General features: G+C 34.7%; 1 protein-coding gene across 7 annotated transcripts in view; it reads left to right on the top strand.

Annotated features, from left to right (window-relative positions):
• The window catches only part of plekha6 (pleckstrin homology domain containing, family A member 6), a 179336-nt gene that overhangs the window by 135794 nt on the left and 22342 nt on the right, over positions 1–21200 (top strand). For 6 of the 7 annotated variants that reach the window (XM_056468260.1, XM_056468256.1, XM_056468255.1 and 3 more), the window contains 9 exons: positions 742–1197; positions 2748–3246; positions 6504–6590; positions 6905–6958; positions 16065–16133; positions 16227–16307; positions 18049–18198; positions 18272–18367; positions 20430–20541. In XM_056468260.1, coding sequence (XP_056324235.1) covers positions 742–1197; positions 2748–3246; positions 6504–6590; positions 6905–6958; positions 16065–16133; positions 16227–16307; positions 18049–18198; positions 18272–18367; positions 20430–20541 — 1604 coding nt within the window. The remainder of the gene's footprint in view (positions 1–741; positions 1198–2747; positions 3247–6503; positions 6591–6904; positions 6959–16064; positions 16134–16226; positions 16308–18048; positions 18199–18271; positions 18368–20429; positions 20542–21200) is intronic. The other variant, XM_056468258.1, reaches the window with a different exon arrangement.

The raw sequence follows: 21200 nt of genomic DNA, 5'->3' as shown, positions 1-21200 counted from the left end.
AATCATCATCCTCATCCTCATGTTGTTGTTGTTGTTGTTTTTTATATTACATTTGTTATTATGAAATAGCTTAAAATTCAGCAGTATTACAGTGATAATTCTTGAATTTATAATCTAAAAGCAATAAATGATCCACTCAAACTCCTCTGCAAGTTCTGGGATTTTGAGTTGCTTGTAATGTGCATTCATTAAGCGTAAATTTTTGTGTTGTCATTTTATTGTAGTAGTAGTAGTAGTAGTAATAATAATAATTAAAAAATAATAATAGCTGTTGCTATTGTTGTTATAGAATTAAATTGTTATTCATAGTACTGCATTGATAATTAAGTATTTAGTTACATTGATTTGTTGTATTTTTGTTTGTTTTGTTTTTGTCTTTGATGACAAAATGCACATACATTTTCATAATTGTTTAAAAAAAAGTCAAATACATCTGTAAATAAAAATCTAATTGTAGCAAAATGTTTTATACCCACAGAGTACATTCTTTCATACAGAAAAAAGTGTTTGGACAGCACTTTAAAAGCATGATTCTTCTGGTGTAAGAAGTACAAAATGAAAGTGCACACAAAGCAACACCTAAACAAATATCAAAGATGGAATTCAAGAGCACATCCTTAAGACTGCTCCTCTGAATTCAACAGTAATGGCGACTCTTCATCAAGCCGATCAAAGACACCACTCTGTTTTATGACAGTGTCTCACAGATGTTTTGTCTTTCTCTCTCCTGCTGTGCTGCAGAAGTAAATCGAACCCCATCCCTGCAGCAGACCCAAACGACATGGTAGCCAAGCGGCTCGAGCAAAACTCACACGTAGAGAACAACGGCCAGAGTCCAGACCTCCACGAGCCAGTCAAACACGAGCTCAACGGTTTAGAGACCAGAGACACCACACCCAGCACCCCAGTGACCCCGCTTACTCCAAACACAGACGGCAGGATGGGGGAGAAAGGAGGCCTGGCGCCTCATCACCCCAACGGCTGGGGAAACTATGGTCCTCCCAATGGTTCCAGATATCAGTCGCAGGAGAATGTGCGGGACATGCGGGAGCCGCTGGATGAGAATGTGGTAATGCGCAGGGGATTTGTACCCAGGACAGCACCGGAGAGACTCGCCCAGAGGAAGAGCTCCATGACGCAGCTGCAGCAGTGGGTCAACCAGCGGCGGGCATTGGCGCCTCAGGATGATGGACGCAGGTAAGCTCTAGAGAATCGGCATAAATGTTCTTCTTCTCCTCTCACCAGGACTGTTAATTATTAGACTATGGGATTTCTTGATTCTGATTGGCTGGTAAACAGGCTTTGGTGTGCAATTATTTTCTTACACACACAGCTCATCTAGTTCCAGCACTGTAAAAAAAATTGACTCAACTTAAAATTGTAAGACAACTTCCCTTACAGCCTTTTTGAATTGACTCAAATTTTAACCCAATAATTGCACTTGACTCGATTTAAGTTGAGTCAACTGAAAAAGCTCAGCAGCAAGTTGCCTTACAATTTTAAATTGTCAACTTTTTGTTTTCACAGTGAGGCAGATATTGACCACATTAGTTAAATATGAGTATGCTGAAGGATTTCAGCCATTACACAGCTTATAACAGTCAAAACATGTTGACAATGAAAGTTTTTGACCACAAACTACTTTTTTTCCGGCTTAGTCCCTTTATTAATCTAGGTGGAATGAACCGCCAACTTATCCAGCATATGTTTTACACAGCGGATGGAAAACATCCATACACACACATACACTACGGACAATTTTAGCTTAGTCAATTCACATACTTGGACTTGTGGGGGAAACCGGAGCACCCAGAGGAAACCCACACAAACACAGCGAGAACATGCAAACTCCGCACATAAATGCCAACTGACCCAGCAGTGGCTCAAACCAGCGACCTTCATCCTGTGAGGCAATTGTGCTACCCACTGCGCCACTGTGCTGCCCCATAAGGTGTGGTAATAGTAGTATAATATAATTAATTGATTTTGGTACCACCTCCAGTTTGCATTACTTTATAATATATCTGTCTTCAAATATTCCTTACTTATTATATTACTTAAATTCTGTTAGATTCCACCTAAATATTTAAATTGGCTTGGCATTTTCGCATCCTCAAGCGGTTCTATGCTTTTATGAGTTTAATTTTCTTTTCACCAGCAAAGCCTAGAAATTATCCTGGAACAGATCATTGTGTTAATTCATGCTAGAAACATTCTAACAATATTATTTTTTGCTAGCAAACAAACAAACAAACAAACAAAAACATGGTGTAAAGATTGCATAAAATATTTATGTATGTGTTTGTATGCAGTATGCATTTACATAAACAGTTCATTTACATTTAAAATTGTACATTTTGATGCATTTTACAGTATTTTTTGCTGGCTTAATTTTTTGGTTTATAGTAGTCTTACCAACCATAACCAATTAAATATTACTCTTATTAACTAAATCAACTATTAAACTATTATTAACTGTTATAATATTAAATATAAAAATATTATTTAGGCCAGGCAAGGTCATTTATGTAGCACATTTCATACACAGTGTTAATTCAAAGTGCTTTACATAAACTGGAATAAAACAGACAAGTACAAGAACATAAAAACAAATAACAAAAAGTGATTAAAAACAAATTGAAATGTCTTAAAACAGGTTATAAAAGATTGAAAAAGAAAAAAAGACATAACAGTGCCATTTAAGCTCTTATTTAGATTTCATCAATTATAATCCCACTCTTTCTCAGTCCATCCAGGTACTACACAGTAAACCGGGGCATGCCAGCGGACTATTACGGCATGTATGGCGGGGCTCCGTATGTGGACGAATATCCACTCTACCCACCCGGTGTCCGTCCTGAAAGCATCTGCTCCATGTCGGCTGCGTACAACCGACCATCTCCTCGCTGGACTGTGGAAGAGAGAAGGCGATCGCTGCGGGACGGTCCCCTATATGGTCAGCCTCGCGACCCTCAGTGGATGATGGCACCTCAGGCCCCGTCCTATTATCCTCAGCTGGACTCAGCACAGAACTCAATGAGACGCCTCTCCATCCAGCCACGCTCTCGCTCCGTCCCGCGCTCTCCTTCATCCTCATCTGGGGGACCGTACTCTCCACACAGCTTCGCCTCTCCTGCACGATCACCAAGCGCCAGGTTTGACCGAGGGCCAGCCCGAATCAGAGATGAAGGTATATACGCCGATCCCTCTGTTTATGGACTCCGCAGATCAATGAGCTCACCTAAGGTAAAGCACCTGCAGTATATATATGAATATATATATATATATATATATACATATATATATATATATATATATATATATATATATATATATATATATATATATATATTATATATATATATATATATATATATATAGTTGAAGTCAGAATTATTAGCCCCCATTTAATTTTTTTTCCTTTTTTTAAATATTTCCCAAATAATGTTTAACAGAGCAAGAACATTTTCACAGTATGTCTGATAATATTTTTATACACAGGTACCATTTACTCTACATTTTAAAACGCATTGATTTTGTTGGTTACACCCGGTATCTTTGATAAATGAAAACAGAGTGTTTTGAAAAGGCCAAAGAACCCGTTTTGGTTTTGTAATGTTTAGTTTCAGTATAGACAAACTGAAATGCAAACTTTTGAATATGGAAGCAAGGCTATCCACAATCACTCTCTGATTGGAAGACTGCAAGCACAGATGCAAAATGTGCACACGCCCAGGTGACATATGATGCATTTTAGGTTTGACAGAGACTGTTTTTCTGAAATGCTGTAAAAAAACGGCAATATGGACGAGGATTTTTGGATTTTTGTTCTAAGTGAAGTTTCATAAACTAATTTCGAGAGGAGCATGTGATATGATTGACTACAGCTGATCCTCATTGCTAATCATTAGCTAGCCTATCAGATCATTCTAAAACTACTATAAATATCCTGCCTAAACTTCATTCCTTATCTTCGTTTTTGGAAAAACCCCCCCCATCCTTCCCTTCTCCCTCCTCCTCTTTCTTGATCGGGCAACACGGTGGCTCAGTGGTTAGCACTGCTGCCTCGCAGTAAGAAGGCCACAGGTTCAAGTTCTAATTGAGCCAGTCGGCACTCCCTGCGTGGAGTTTGCATGTTCTCCCTGTGTTTGCGTGGGTTTCCCCCGGGTCCTCCGGTTTCCTCCCCACAGTCTAAAAACATGTACATAAGTGAATCGTAATACAGTCACAAGCACTTAACGCATACATAGCAAAAGGGGGCACTCGAGAAACTCCTGATTTCGCATCCCTCCTAATGCTCATTGATCGTTGGGAACCTTGGGCTCATCTATCTGCGAGCTCAGGGTTCTCTCCCGGGACAGCATGCCAAACCTGCTATCATAGTCAAGCATTATCTAAGTGTGAACTCTTGCACAATAAAAACTCATGTGTAAACACAGTTTAGTCTTCCATAATCAGAATTGTTTTTTGCAACTTACTGTGGCTAAGAACATCCCACATGCACAAAACATACTGTTTATAAAGTAATTTTTGATTGTGCACTTGACAGAAGTTTTATCAATACTGAAAACAGTTGTGCTGATTAAACATTATTTTAGGATCTGGGCTAGAAAATTAAACATTATTGAAGGAATCTTGGATAAATTTAACTTTCTGAAGAACAGTATTTAATTTCTCTAATCATTAAAACACTTATTATTCATATTACACTGTATATACCATGTAAAATATACAATCAGTGAGTCACTTAAAATATAATGTCATTTTTATTAAAAATGTGATGCAACTTTTGGAATATTTAAATATAGTGGCGGAAATAAGACATCATTTTTCTCAGAAAACATTTTTTTAAAGGTTCTGTTGACTTGAAATTTTCACCAAATCTATACAGCAACCAAATAAATCCATATATGCAAAGAAAACAGATCTAATTAGTTTATAAATTAACTTTTGTGTATTAAATAAAATGACGCAGAATAAAAGTATTGAACACATGAAGAAAGGGAGGTGTAAAAAGGCAATTAAAGCCCAGACATCAGCTGAAATCTCTCAGAAGTTCTTCAGCAACCCTCTGCCCTTCCTCATTGTAAATTAACATTCACTGCTTCAGTCCAACACTACACTAAAAACCCTAATAAGTTGACTGAACTAAATTAATTGAGTACTCGTTGCCTCAATTTAATTGAGTAATGGAGTTTCCAAAAACTTGCATATTGAAGTTTATTTAACTTGCCAGTTTTGTAGACTATACTTAAATAGTTCAGTTCACCAAACTTAGTACTTAAGTAGATTATACTTAAATTGTTCAGTTTACCAAACTTTGTACTTAAGTAGATTATACTTAAATTGTTCAGTTCACCAAACTTAGTACTTAAGTAGATTATTTAATTGTTCAGTTCACCAAACTTAGTACTTAAGTATATATTTAATTGTTCAGTTCACCAAAACTTAGTACTTAAGTAGATTATATTTAAATTGTTCAGTTCACCAAACTTTAGTACTTAAGTAGATTATATTTAAATTGTTCAGTTCACCAAACTTAGTACTTAAGTAGATTATATTTAAATTGTTCAGTTCACCAACTTAGTACTAAGTTTGGTGAACTGAACTATTAAAGTATAGTCTACGAATCCGGGAAGATAAATAAACCTAAATATGCAACTTTTGGGAGACTCCATTGCTCAATTAAATTGAGGCAATGAGTTTACTCAATTAATTTAGTTCAGTCAACTTATTAGGGTTTTCAGTGTATGTAATAATATACTATGAAAAAAAAATTTAAATAAATTTTAAACAAAAATAAGTAGCCATTTATTCACATTATGATGAATAATTGTACCTGAATCCATTTGTTTTCTGATTTTAAAAAAGACCTTGCACTTAAAAGGTGCACATATTAGAATTTTACAGTCAAGACTACATTTGTGAAATTACCTATTTTTTTCAAAGGATTAATTATTATTTTGAGCTCACTATAGAAATCTTAAGTTTATGGACTTTCATGGTACATAAGTTAAATTAACTTTAAATTAATTTTAAATGATAGGACCAAAATGCTAAATTTTAAGTTATGTTCAAACAACATTAGGGTTTACAATGTACATCATCAAGATGATGAAGATGAAACCAGAGTGGACATTTCAGCAAGACAATAATCCAAAACAGAGCTAAGGAAACTCTCAAATGCTTTCAAAGAAAGAAAATCAAGCTGTAGAATGGCCCAGCCAATCACCTGACTCGAGTCCAATAGAAAATACAAGATAAAGATCAGTTTAGATAGACAAAACCCACAGAACCATCGAGATTTTTACACTCTGTGTTGAAGTCTGTGAAAACTCACACCTGAGCAATGCATGTGACTTCATTCTACATATGAGAGTCATCTTGAAGTTGCCATCACCAGTTGATTAATTTCAAGTCAACAGCATCTTTAGAAAATGGTGACTTGTTGAATAATTATTATGTATTTATATATATGAATGAGTGTGTAATTGTTGTTTCAGTATGATTTCCCTGGAGATCGTCGCTCATACAGCCAAGGAATGTACCATTATAACTACCCAGCGTCCCCATCGCTCCACAGTAAAATGGTAAGAAATCCAGACTTTTAACCATCCATGAATGTCATTAGCATGCTAAAAGCCAATTACAGTCTTGTCAGTTAAGAACTACCAAATCATATAATCATCGGACTGATAATCTGTATGTGCATCACAGTAGCTTGGCTTGCGAATGATGGAGCGTGTGTAATTGTCTCTTCTAATGAGTTTGATTGTGAAGTCACTTCACTTCGCTGTGATTAGCGATGGCGTGATTAGCATGTGTTTGTCTCCGTCTCCCCATGCGATGCTTGTGCTGTTTGCTGACACACTGGGCTTTGCTGCTGCTTCATTGCACACATCAGGAGGACATTTTAGACGCGCAGCTTCAGAGGAACCTGGAGTACCTTGATCAGCAGGTAGGAGGTTTGATGCAACAACTATAACTGAGTCTCAATGCTGATACAACATGCTAGCTATGATATGCTCTGTTCTAAAACTGAGTGAGCGACCCATGATTACCCAAGATTAAAATACAATCCAGATATGTTTTTTGAGTGCTGGGCAAAGATTAATCACAATTAATCGCATCCAAAATAAAAGTTTGTTTTGACATAATATATATGTGTGTATTATACAGTAAATGATACATTCCACCAGAAGCGTACATTTTCACTTATAAAACATGTCAGGGCTTGACTTAAGCTTGTCTTCCTCAAAAAAATCATATGAAAACAAGCATAAAATCATACAATTCAATGATAGTACGCATCCTTGATCCCTGTCAGCTTCTTCTCCGTTAAATGATGTCACTTCCGAGTCATCGCCTTAAAGGTGTTGCAAACATTTTATGTTAAATTCAATGCAAATGTGACAGGACTGACAGAAACGTGGGGACAATTGTAAATTTATTTATTTTATATATTTATAGAATTTATTGATAATTTCGTGTTTTTAATAAATTGATGTGAATGATAACAACTCAAATTTGCTATTTCTGAAGTATTTTTTCGAAATAACAGTTTTTAGCATTACAAAACTCTTAAAGCTGTAGATTTGCTGAGGACAAGGACAGGGTTTGTACAGTGTAAAGTGTTTTTAATAAAGAACAAAAATCTGAGAACCAAATGAATGACAATTTTTTTTACTCACAGAAGTCAAGCATCAGACCATTTTAGAATTTTTTGGGATAAAATACTTTTTATCCACTGTATTTACGGTTTTATTTCAGGGACAGATAATGTATGTTTCTGGTAGAATGTCTCATATTCTGTATATTAATTATATTTATGCGATAGTCACACATACAGTAAATCGAAACAACATTATACCAAACAATTGTGTTACTTAGATATTTAATTGTATAAATAATTTGGATCATATATACATACATTTTAAATCTGAATATAATTAAACATTTTCTCAAATATATGCATGCCCGTGTGCATTTATATACATAATAAATATACACAGTACACACACTTAAATTACGTCAAAACAAACTTGTTTTGGGTGCGATTAATTGTGGCATTTTTATACCTAATAGCATGAGTGTGTGTAAAAGAGCAGATTTTTTTAGTATATAAATAATCGCTAGCAACCTGTTAAAGCTTACTGGGTTACTTGTTGAAAATGAAGAAATACCGACTTTAATATTACTGTAATAATGCAAAAAAAAATAATCATTACATTTTAACATAATTAAAATTATTTCATAGTATAATAGTGCTTTATTTAGCGGCTTTATTGTTGTCTATGCAGATGACGCTTCTTAATATTCCTTAATAATTTTTGTGAAAACATGTATACATTTGTTTGTAATGGAATTCATTAATTCCATATAGCTGTTTGTTAAGTTTGTTTGTTATATAAAGTACAGTATATAAACCAACCGGCCACTTTATAAGGTACACCTTACTAGTACAGGGTTGGACCACCTTTTGCCTTCAGAACTGCCTTAATCCTTCGTGGTATAGTTTAACAAGGTACTGGAAATATTCCTCAGAGGTTTTGGTCCAAACTGACATGATAGCATCACGCAGTTGCTGCAGGTTTGTCGGCTGCACATCCATGATGTGAATCTCCCGTATCTCCCGTAATCCACCACATCCCAAAGACGCTCTATTGGATTATGATCTGGTGACTGTGGAGGCCATTTGAGTACAGTGAACTCATTGTCATGTTCAAGAACCAGTCTGAGATGATTCAAGCCTTATGACATGGCACGTTATCCTTCTGGAATAAGCCATCAGACGGTGGACATGGTCAGCAGCAATAATCAGGTAGGCTGTGGTGTTAACACGATGCTCAGTTGGTACTAATGAGCCCAAAGTGTGCTAAGAAAATATTCACCACCACCACCAGCCTGAAAAATTGATGCAAGGCAAGATGGATCCATGCTTTCATTTGTTGACAGCAAATTCTGACCCTACCATCTGAATATCGCAGCAGAAATTTAGACTCATCAGACCAGGCAAAAATTTTTCCAATCTTCTATTGTCCAATTTTGGTAAGCCTGTGCGAATTGTAGCCTCAGTTTTCTGTTCTTAGCTGACAGGAGTGGCACCCGGTGTGGTCTTCTGCTGCTGTTGCCCATCTGCTTCAAGGTTGGACATGTTGTGCATTTAGAGATGCTCTTCTGCATACTTCGGTTGTAACGAGTGTTATTTGAGTTACTGTTGCTTTGCTATATGCTCCAACCAGTCTGGCCATTCTTATCTGACCTTTGGCATCAACAAGGCATTTGCACCCACAGAACTGCCCCTCACTGGATATTTTTGGAACATTCTTTATAAAGAGATGGTTGTGCATGAAAATCCCTGTAGATCAGCAGTTTCTGAAATACTCGTCTGGCACCAACAACCATGTCACGTTCAAAGTAACTTAAATCACCTTTCTAACCCATTCTAATGCTTGGTTTGAACTGCAGCAGATTGTCTTGACCATGTCTACATGCCTAAATGCATTGAGTTGCTGCCATGTGATTAGATTTTTTAGATTAGAAATTTGCGAGCAGTTGTACAGGTGTACCTAATAAAGTGGCCAGGGAGTGTATAGTCTTCTGCACTTTGCCAGTTTTGTATTCAAACAAAAGGTGGCTCACAAAGTTTTTGATCAGGGCTTTTTATTGTTAATCTCACTTCAATGATTTTGCAGAACAGATGAACTGACTTTTGAATGTCTGCTTCAAGACAACATAAACAACCATGTCATATTTGTAGTCCTGATCCTCCAACACCTCCCGTTCTCACTGTGTTCACCTCTCTGTGTCAGTTCTCACACTGATCCGAAAACGCTTTCTAATTTGATAACAGTTGCTTGTTAAGCTCGAATCAGCGGCTGCTAAATATGGCCTGTTTGTACTTGTCACATGGGAAAGGTGTCATTTGCTCCAAGGAGTCAAAAGTTCAAGTACACAAATCTGTTTACCCTAGCAGTGGCTTTTATATTCAGTGTTGGTTTTGGAAAATCATGATGGAAACATTATGTCTTAAAGGGATAGTTCACCCAAAAATAAAAATTTACTCATCCACCACAACTGAGTTTCTTCTGCTTCTCTGAATATTTTGAAGCATATCAGAAACTGATTTCCAGAGTATTTTCCGCCCTGTTATGATGTTAATATCTACTGGTTTAGAATTCTTCAAATAATATTCTATTGAAGAAGTGAATTTTGAGTAAATGATGGGTACATTTTCATTTTGGGGTGAACTATCCCTTTAAATGACCATTTTTTGTACGTTTTGATTATTTTGGGTTCTTTTCAACAGCAGTTTTGGGAAATTGTCACATTTTTTTGTAGCAATTTCAATGTTCAATGTCAAAATATTTTTTAAATATATATAAATGAGTTGCTTTTGGTCGACAAATCTTTAATATTTAGACCTTATTGCTACAATTTTGTTTCTGTTTCAATAATAATAATAATAATAATAATAATAATAATAATAATAATAATAATAATAATAATAATAATAATCACAATAATAAGAATAATAATAATAAGAGTTATTATTATTATTATTATTATTATTATTATTCATGTATTAAATTTTGGCTTTTTAAATGAATGCTGTTCTTTTAAATTCTTTTTATTCATCAATGCATACAGAAAAGTATTTCATCAAAAGTTTGAAGACTTGCTGAAAATTCAGCTCTGTCATCACAAGGTTAAAATACATTTTAAATGATAAAGCTTTTTAAAGTGTAATAATTGAGGGCATGAGACGAAGAACCAAATAAGTCCATATTTTCAAATTTTGAGTAATAAATGTTTTTTTCATTTGGATCGTAAACATTACTGTATATTATATGTTTTTATTTTACTTGAAGATAGACATCAAAAGCTTCTCAATTCTAAGGAGATTATCTTTTTAGTGTCAGTATTAAAAATCAAAAGTTAGTGTGATTTGTATTTATCAAATGTGGAATAACAGTATAACTCCAGTTCATCATTATCACTAAAGATCTGATTCCTTTATCTTAGTTATAGTAACAGAAACTTCAGGTTAATATTAAGCATTTCTTTCAAGTTTATTATTATTATTATTATTATTATTATTATTATTATTTAAAAACAGAAAATAAGTATGAACAATGTACAATACATAGACCTTCTTACAGTACAGTCAATAACAATCACTTATTAACAATAAACAATAAATAAATAAATAAATACAACAATAAATACAACAATAAATATATAATATGCAGACATACAGCATAGCTAAATATTGTCGTTTATTTAGAAAAGCTGGCACAGCACACCTATGTATGTACTACTTCAAACTGTTCTTGCGCTTCGCCATCTCACGATATAAATAAATAGCCTATTTAAACAAATAAACTCTGCTTGCCATAGTTTACACAGGACTGGCGGGAAATATGCATTGATACAGATTTATTATATGTGGTATGTGGTTTATTTTGATAGGTTAACTGTTTTTATGTTGTTTATCTCTCCTCAGCGCGTTCAGAGAGAGAGAGAGCGACTGATCACATCACATATATGGTTTTTACATTCACCTATTTCGGTGAATTTCTCCCTGGTTTTTGTTCTCCTATTTGATTTAAATATGGTTTCCCAGCATCCCTCAAAGTCCATTTGTTCATGCTGGCTTTCCTTTATTTGCCGAGGATTTGCCTTTTAATGTCTGAAGTGGACATGACTGCAAGGGCATCTCCATTCTTCTTAGTGGACATAAAAGTTTTCTCCGCGTGACGCTATTTTAATGTTTAAAATGCAGACTCATGGTCATGCGAAAATATTCCCAAACTGTTGTATACAAAGTTCACGCATTTATTTATTATTTATTTATTAAATCTTATATTTATTTATTACTTGTTGTTTTTTTTTTGTCTATGACATTTTTGAATATATACAATGTATATTGAGAAACAATGACTTAAAAAAAAAAATAATAAACCAACCTTGATAAATATTCACTGGTGAAGAAAAAAATGTGACAATTGACCCCGAAGTCTCTGCTATCTCCTCTAGCTGCAGTGGATGTATAAGCTAGTATAAGCTAGGTTTGATCAGAGCTGGCCGTACTGAGTGTCAGACATAAAACCAGGTGAATGACGGTGTGTTCTGCTCTAGATGACAGATGGCGATCACCTAATCAGCATGGTAACCCGAATGGTTGAGCGTTCCTCTCCTCGACCAAAACTTTTCTCACAAGTAAGAGAGTGGCGAGTCCTTCAGAGAGGCAGGCTGCTATTCCTACACCGCTGGTACTCAGTTAACCTCAGTTTCAGCAGTGCAAACTCAGCTGAGGCTGTCCTGAGGCCTGACGGAGCCTGCCTCTCTCTGCGCTTCCTGCTCCATGTGGCATGTTGGATGTTTTTATAGTGCTTTAGCTTTAAGTGATAGTTTTAAAGTCCCCCTGAAATCAGCATACGTTTTTTGGGGTGTTAGTATCAACGTGTTAGTCTTATTCTATAAGCTAATACGTAAAAAAAATGCATTTGGAGGAGATAAACATTCAAAATGTATAGTTTCTTATTTCCCCTAAATTCATTTTGTCATCACAATGCACTTTTGCTTCTTGTAAGATCTTCTAACCAATCAGATGCTCTCTATTCTGAGCGCCCCCCCCCCCCCCCACACACACACACACACACACACAATATAAGACTGAAATGTGTCACTTATACACATGCCAAGGGTTCGCCTAAATACAAGACAAAAATAAAAATTGGTAGAAGATACAGTGTTGATAGGGGTCCGGTTGCACCAGCAGTGGCTTAAAGGGACACTAAGTTACAATTTACGCACTACTAAATATTTTTGTGCTGCACCACTGAACTTGCATGGTAAAAATATCTGTAATTTTATGGTTTATTTCCAGCAGCTAGGGTGCCGGAAAAAAAAAAAACTTAAAATAACGGCTGTTAAATTACAGAAATTTACTGTAAAATAACAGAGGTTGAATTATAGAAATTTACCAGAACTGTAATTTAACCTCTGTTATTTTTCGGTAAATTTCTGTAATTTAACGGCCGTTGTTTTACTTTTTTTTCCGGCACCCTAGCTGCCGGAAATAAACCGTAAAATTACAGATTTTTTTTTCAGTGTAGTTTAAACGTATCGCTTTGTCCCAACTAAATATTTACTTCAGCCTCCCCCCATGTATAACGGTAGAAAAGAGACGATAACGAGAATAGTTTGCATAGAGAAGCTCGCGATGATTATGAAGAATGATCTCCCTCTAATCACAACCTTAATTTCCTCCCAAATCTTTTTTTTTTTCGGTTTGTGAAAGAAGTGTTTAATTTTCTTTGAAGGAGTGCTTTGTGTTAATTGTATGCATCAATTTAACGAGAATTTCCTCATGACTGAGTTTTTCTTCCTGCTCGTTTCTCTTTGTTGTGTAGGATATAAAAAAAATCAAGTTTAATGTTTTGATAGCTTCATGTGTATTTGCGTGCATTTAGGTATGTGCGTTGTCTGTTATTAGTGATTGACTGTAATGTAATGTACTATAAAATTGTCATTTATCATTTAGTTTTTATAGGACAGTTTTATATATATATGCATTAGTTGCAGAACTTTAAAGCAGTTTAGCGATTTAAATGCTTTTTATTGGATATTGCGTCATTCAATGTGACTACGCATGACTTTACTGAGAGCTTACGACCTACTAACTACAGTTTGCCCTAAGAAGTAGTGGTGCAACCGAAGTGAGAACAAATTTATTTACAAACTAGCTAGTAGTTTCTAAGCCCCTAGTGTGGACTTTACATTCCAGTTTAAGAATGAACTTATGAATAGCTGGTGCAACCCTACCCTGAATTCCACATTTATTCATTGAAAAATGAGAGGATGAACACAAAAAGCTGCAATGCTGAAACATAGACTTCCCTCTCTAATGCAAAACCAACACAGTCAGTAAGTAGGACATTCAAAACACAGTTACGATTTTCTGGTGGATAATGGTGCATAGTGCACTCCACAGGGGATTCAGACGGTGAAAATGTGCATCCCACTGGTGCAAATGAATTACAGTCTGTGTGAAATCTAAATTTACAATGTTTATTGACAAATGTTTGTTTTGGTAATCAAAGTCTGTCCATTTGCTTCCGTGTTTGGAGTGGTGGTCTTTCTCTGTTGACATGAGTTTAACAGCTTCAGCCACAATATTTCTAACAAAGCCCCTCTTACTTTTAGTTTGCTACAAGGGAATGATGTGCAAAACGAAAGCCACAACCAGTACTCAATTTTAGATTTCAGTTGGAAGAACATCAACACACTTTAAATAATACTCTCAGCTACTTCTGGTTCACACTAGCATTAATTTCACACAAAAGCTACTTTTCCACTATGGTGCTGAATGGTTTTAAGAACAGTCCTCTAAGAATGTACAGTTCCAGTTGTATTTTGCGTAAGCCTGATAGGACGTGGCATGACTACAGACTGTTCTGTGGACAGTTACAAAACTGTGCTGAGCCGTGCTTATAGAGTGCGTGTGTGTGTGACATCACCACTCTGCCATTTTCTCCATAGCTGGCTCAGCAGAAGCATGCTGTTTATTTATAAATTTATTTATTTTATTTATTTATTTTTTTGTTATTTAACTAATTCAGTATCTGAAAAAAACGTTCTGAAAAACCTATAAAAAATGATCTGGAAAAAATATCTGATCGTTCATATCACTACCTACATTACACCTGCATTACCAAGGCAATGACTGGCACATTTGTATTACATTGTAGAGAGCTCTATTATCAGCATCATTATGGAAAACAAATCCATATTCATACTGACTGGCTTTGATTGGCACAGAATGAAATGGTTAAGTAAAGAGAATCATTTAGCATGATATCAGAAAAGCGGCTAAACTGTCCCAGCTCAAACACTCACAGCACAGAGCAGATCATTTGTGAGCTGGCATGGATCACAAAATGTATCAGACCTTTTTGAATGCTGTATTTTAAAGCAGAGAAATGGGTAGACAGACTCAGCATTGCTATTATATACAGTACTGTGGCTGTCATGTGCCTTAATGCTGACTGGCAGAGGCATGAAATAAACTAAATGCGATTGGCTATTTTTTAAAAGGGGAGAGGCTACTTGATACACCCTTCCTTGTCTTCATGTTTCAGCAGAAATGATATCACACATTGAGCAAAGCTGCATTTTCAAGGCACTTCAGGGGACCTTTAAAGTTGTAAAATGTCAATTCAGCCACAATCTTCACTTTTTCTTTGGTTTTTGGTTAAGTTTTTGCTTTATTTTGTGTATCGGAATCCCGCCATTTCCAGTGCTTGTTTGCCATGTATTACAATACATCCTCCATTGTGTAGTCATTGAATCGTGTCGTCTTGCTCGTGTCTTCTGTGTTTGTGTTTCACCTTCTCATACCATCAAGCAAGAAAGCCATTTGTCAGTGTATAGCCTTGACTCGACAGGGGTTATCATTGACATCAACATTTGGGATGATTTTTTTGTTACTGAATAATGCAAACCGCACATTTACATGGCTATTTATTTATATGTGTATTTTTTTGTTTGCTTTCCTGTATATTTATTTAGTAATTTAAATTGAATTATTATTATTATTATTATTATTATTATTATTATTATTTTATTTTTTTTTTTAATTAATTAATTAATTTATTTTTTTTATTTATTTATTTATTTTTTTTTTTATAATTATTATTATTTTCTGATGGTGTTTGTTTTTGTCTATTTGTTTATGTATTGATTTAAAATGTTGAAATGTATTTATTTATATAAAATATTTTGAAATGTTTATTGAGTTTATATATTTTTAAATTCTCTTTTGCCTAAAATCATATATATATATATATATATATATATATATATATATATATATATATATATATATATATATATATATATATATATATATATATATATATATATATATATATATATATATATATATATATATATATGAATTGTAAGTGTTATATTATTCATGTTAATTACGTCCTGGACTGTAAACCAGAAGACTTGTTTCCACTAATATTTCTGTTTTGTTTTATTCTCTTTTAAAGGTGCCTCCATTCCATGATGTGTACGGTGACTTACATCCCACTCTGAAGCTTAATGAGATCGAGACCAGCGTAAGTCTCTTTGTACAATCATGCATAGCACATCAGCATTTCTATCTGCACACAACACAGACCTATAAACTCTTTCATTTTGTCTCTGTTCAGAAACTACTTGGCCGATTGTGTGAACAGAATCGACTTTTGAAAGAGCAAGAGACTGTAGTTCATCGTTTGCGAATGGAAAAGGTATTTGCTTGCAGGAGCTTCAAAAAACATTATACATTGTTATTAGTGTTGTATATATTTACATATTGTCACAGTCTGGTGTGTTGTGCAGAAGGAATAACAAAGTGCGGATCCAAACACAGCATTGAAAACATTTAATGAAAAACTATAACATAACAAAACAGAACTAAAACAAGGCAAGACAAATCAGGAAACACATGGGCATCTTGGGAGTAACAAAAAATGAGTCCTTAGCTGCGTCCCAAATGGCACACTATACACTTATGCACTCATGCACTATGTACTTCTGCACTTACACACTCAACAGCATGGTATATGTATGTAGTGTCGTCCCAAATGGAACACTAATGGTTTTTTTACTAAGTGTAAATTCAAACCGTTTCCCTGATGACGTTAGACGGTTGCCAAATTAGTGAAATAAATGAACAAAGTACCAAATACCTGCCATGAGTATTACCGCATTCTCCGTCGGGAGGCGCTATAATCACTCTCGTAGGAGAATTTCGCTTTCACAATCCAAAATAAATAAAGTTATCCAACATGTGCACCTGATAGCGCCGCCCCTTCCGCTATGTGAGCAAAGCAGCTGTCGTTGAGTGCGTGAAGTGTCCAACATTCCATACTTCATTTTACCGGTCAAATGAGTGCATCATCCTGGTAATTAAAGTACACTTATTATTTTTTTAGAGTTTTCAGTGTAAATGCACTACTTACACTATTTATACTTCAAAATGGTGTAGAGTAGTGCATATGTATGCAATTTGGGATGCACCTCTTGGCAATCCTCCGGCTGTGTGTGTGTGTGTAATCAATGGCGATCTGGAATAGCTGTGTGCGAAGTGCATGACAGGACTTGTAGTGTGTGTGTAGTTCATTTGATGTGTGTGTAGTTCACCTGCAATCAAGAGTCCCTAGATCGCTGGTGATTGTTACAGATATTCTATTCTATTCTATTCTATTCTATTCTATTCTATTCTATTCTATTCTATTCTATTCTGTTCTATTCTATAACATTTAATTATGAACTTCATCCAAGCAATTCTGCCTTAAATTGTTATCATTTATTTGTTAATTTTTTATTGTATTTATTATTTGATTGTTTGTTTGTGTATTTATTTTTAAAATTATGGATTTCATCCAAACAATTATTACAACTGCCTAAAATTGTTATCACTTTAAAAATATATTTTATTTATTTATTTATTTATTTATTTATTTTTTATTCACTTATTTATAATTGTTAAATGTTTACATTTAAAATTAAATTATGGTTGTCGTCCATTCATGTTATTACTCTATATTATATTATATTATATTATATTATATTATATTATATTATATTATATTATATTATATTATATTATATTATATTATATTAAAATTTTATTATAAAATTATATTATATTAAAATATGCATTTAAAATTCAATTATGGATTATTTGCTAAATTATTTCATTTATTTTTTCAAAATTGTTAACTGATTAGTTTTAAAATTGAAGTTAACCAACGAATGTCACTAATCCTTGCTATCATGCACAAGAATATTATATTATATTATATTATATTATATTATATTATATTATATTATATTATATTATATTATATTATATTATATTATATTATATTATATTATATTATATTATATTATATTATATTATAAAACTAAATTTGGAACTTCATCCATCAAATCTTACCTAAAATATTGCCATTCCTCACTTTTCAAGTTTTCTGCAATTTCCAGGACAGCCTAGAGGGGGTGCTGGTGGCCACACATCAGGAGATGGAGCTGTACAGAAACAAGCCGCTGGTAATGGAGAAACTTCAACTCAAGAAGGAGAGTCTGCAAAACAAACTGATCAACATCAGAGGAGAGCTCTCCCAGGCCTCAAGTGTAAGACACCAGACACCTTTACAATCTTATAAACACACCAGCAGATGTTTTGAATGATTCTCCATGTTGACAGGCCCTGACCACCACCCGAGTGGAGTTTGAGGCGCTGGAGGATGATGTGAACGCCATTCATGGGGATTTGTGGGAGCAGCTGAATGCTGGAGGGCAGGTATGGTGGATTTCGAGCTCCATGTTTGTCATTATCATCATCAGCGTTCAACATCCTCATTAGTTTCAAGGCCTTGCCGTTTTTCCATTTGCACAGCTCATTTATTAATGAGGGCGTATGGCATGCAAATGATGCAAGATCACGATCACTCTTATGTGATTAAAATGGTGATTTTTATGATACGGAATTAATTAGACTAATAAACTGAGATCCATAGCAATTATCTATTACAGCTGTGGAAAATAGAGAGCTTAGATTCTGGAGATTTATGAGACATGGTTATTTGTTTTACAAATTGTTTTTTTCCCACAAACTTTTTTTCAGCATATGGTAACAAAATGTGCCATGTTTTCATGTTTATATTCATTAACAGAGAATGTTTAAACTTCAGAAGAGTTCCTTAATAAATGTTCAGTGTTCAATAAAAGTGTTTTAAATTACAATATTATTATTTGAAATTTGGAAGAAATTTTATCATATCTTTATAGCAGGGGTCACCAATCTCGGTCCTGGAGGGCCGGTGTCCCTGCAGGATTTAGCTCCAACTTGCCTCAACACACCTGCCTGGATGTTTAGAGTATACATAGGAAGACCTTGATTAGCTTGTTCCGGTGTGTTTGATTAGGGTTGGAGCTAAAATCTGCAGGACACCGGCCCTCCAGGAACAAGTTTGGTGACCCCTGCTTTATAGAATTCAATGAAAATTACTCACAATTAAACTAAAAATGTCTACCATCCATGTTATTGTTCAGTTTTATATTAGTGCTGTCAAAATTATCACGTTAACACATACGATTAATTGTAAATATTTAACGCGTAAAAAATATTACGCAATCAACGCAGTTGCAGTTTTTTTTATTTCCTGTTTTGGCTGACGTGTGTTCAATGTGCAAAGAAATATGGTGTGGCTTTTTTTTGTGTTAGTGGGTGGGGCCACAGGTTTCAAATCTCCCGGGTTTGCGTGTGCAACCACTTGTGTTTCGTAGTCGCTTCATCACGAAACACCTAATGACTCGTTATCAAGACGACTCGTTTGAAGCGCTATAAGTGGACTCTTTTATATATGAATCAATAGTTTTAAACACTGTACACTTACAGATTTAAGCCTTAGCTGCATATTTCACTTCACTTAGAGCTGTGTTACACACTACATTGAAGGACATTTTCAAAAACCCATAACATGGGCTCTTTAACATTTTACTTAAACACAATTCTATTAAATTCAGTAAATCTAGGGCCCGCGGGCCAAAGTTGGCCCATTGTAACCTTTGATTTGGCCCACTGTCCCATCTGAGAAGAGAAGGAGAGTTTTGGGGAGGGCTGGGGTTAATGGTTTTAATACACATTGTCATTTCTAACTGAATGTAACCTTTCACTTTGTTAGTTTTATTTTTAAGCTACAAAAGAACAAACTTGAATTAAATGTTTCGATTAAGTGTTGTAAATGAAGGCAGGTGCAGTTTGACCAGTGTATTTGGCATTAAACTCAATGTTATAAATGGAATTCCTATATTTTCATTATAATAGGTTCATTAAAAATTTTTAAAAATAAATAATGGATTAGTTAATATGCTTAAAGTAATGTTTTATTTTTAAATAAACTAGGAAATTATTCATGGAAACTTTGTAGTATAACTTGATATATTTACTTTGGCTCACGGCCCTCAATCAAGATTGTTTTTTGGCCCTTCAAAAGAAAACGTTTGGGCACTCCTGATCTAGATGAACAGTTTATTATTGTTTTGTTTATTTTGTACACATATTTTAAATGACAATACATTTAAATCCTATAATAAATCCAACAAATGCATTAATAAATACTGAGATCTTTTTACCCATTCTGTAGCTGTTCAATTTGTCAGCAACGAAACATGAATTCCTGTTTCATATGAATGGAAATGAATTATGCAATCAATAATTGATTAGCATGTGATTCTCTTGTTAATTATTAATAAAAAGGTAAATGTATTTTTGTAATGATCCTGACAGTGCTCCTCAATAATGCAGATGTCTTTTCGGTTGCAATTAATTGCCTGTCTAACAGAATCTCCTCTCGTCTCAGAGTGAACTGGTGCATAGACACATTCAGAAGGAATTCTGGAGGGTTCAGGATGTCCTGGAGGGGCTGCACAAGAACAACCCATCCCGGGGGACAGACACAGCCAAGCACAGAGGTCAGATAATGATCACCATATGCAAACATTAATATTCTGCCTCTTTCTGACTAATATTTGAATATTATTGAAGTTGGGTTCAAATATAAAAATACCAAAAGTGAAATAATTTAGGGAACAATTTAACCCTTTTTGTTTAAACCCAGTTTGTTTATATAATGCAAAATTAGTTCTTTAAATTCTTTTTTGTGCAGTGTCAGATTTAATAAAAACACAAACACAAAATTTTACAATACTCATGTGCAAAACACATCTTAAGGTCTGTACATGTACAGCAGTTACATTATTGCATTTCCTTTTCAACAGGAAATCTATTAGGCAAAGAATGCATTGATTTTGTGCTTGTGATTACATAATGCCATGTGAACAGGTTTCAGTGTACTTAAGGTCCTCAGTGTAACTAGCTTTTGTGCCTGTAGTGTGAAATAGACTTTGAACGGAAATGAGGGTGAAATGGGTAGCACGTTCGCCTCACAGCTAGAAGTTTGCTGGTTTGAGCCTCGGCTGGATCAGTTGGCGTTTCTGTGTGGAGTTTGCATGTTCTCCCGTGTTCGCGTGGGTTTCCTCCGGGTGCTCCGGTTACCGTCCAAAGACATGTGCTATACTGTAGGTGAATTGGGTAAGCTAAATTGTCTGTAGTGTATGTGTGTGAATGACAG

The sequence above is a fragment of the Danio aesculapii genome, chromosome 11, assembly GCF_903798145.1.
Source record: "Danio aesculapii chromosome 11, fDanAes4.1, whole genome shotgun sequence".
In the NCBI taxonomy this organism is placed as follows: domain Eukaryota; kingdom Metazoa; phylum Chordata; class Actinopteri; order Cypriniformes; family Danionidae; genus Danio; species Danio aesculapii.
This window is presented reverse-complemented; position numbering and strand designations above follow the sequence as displayed.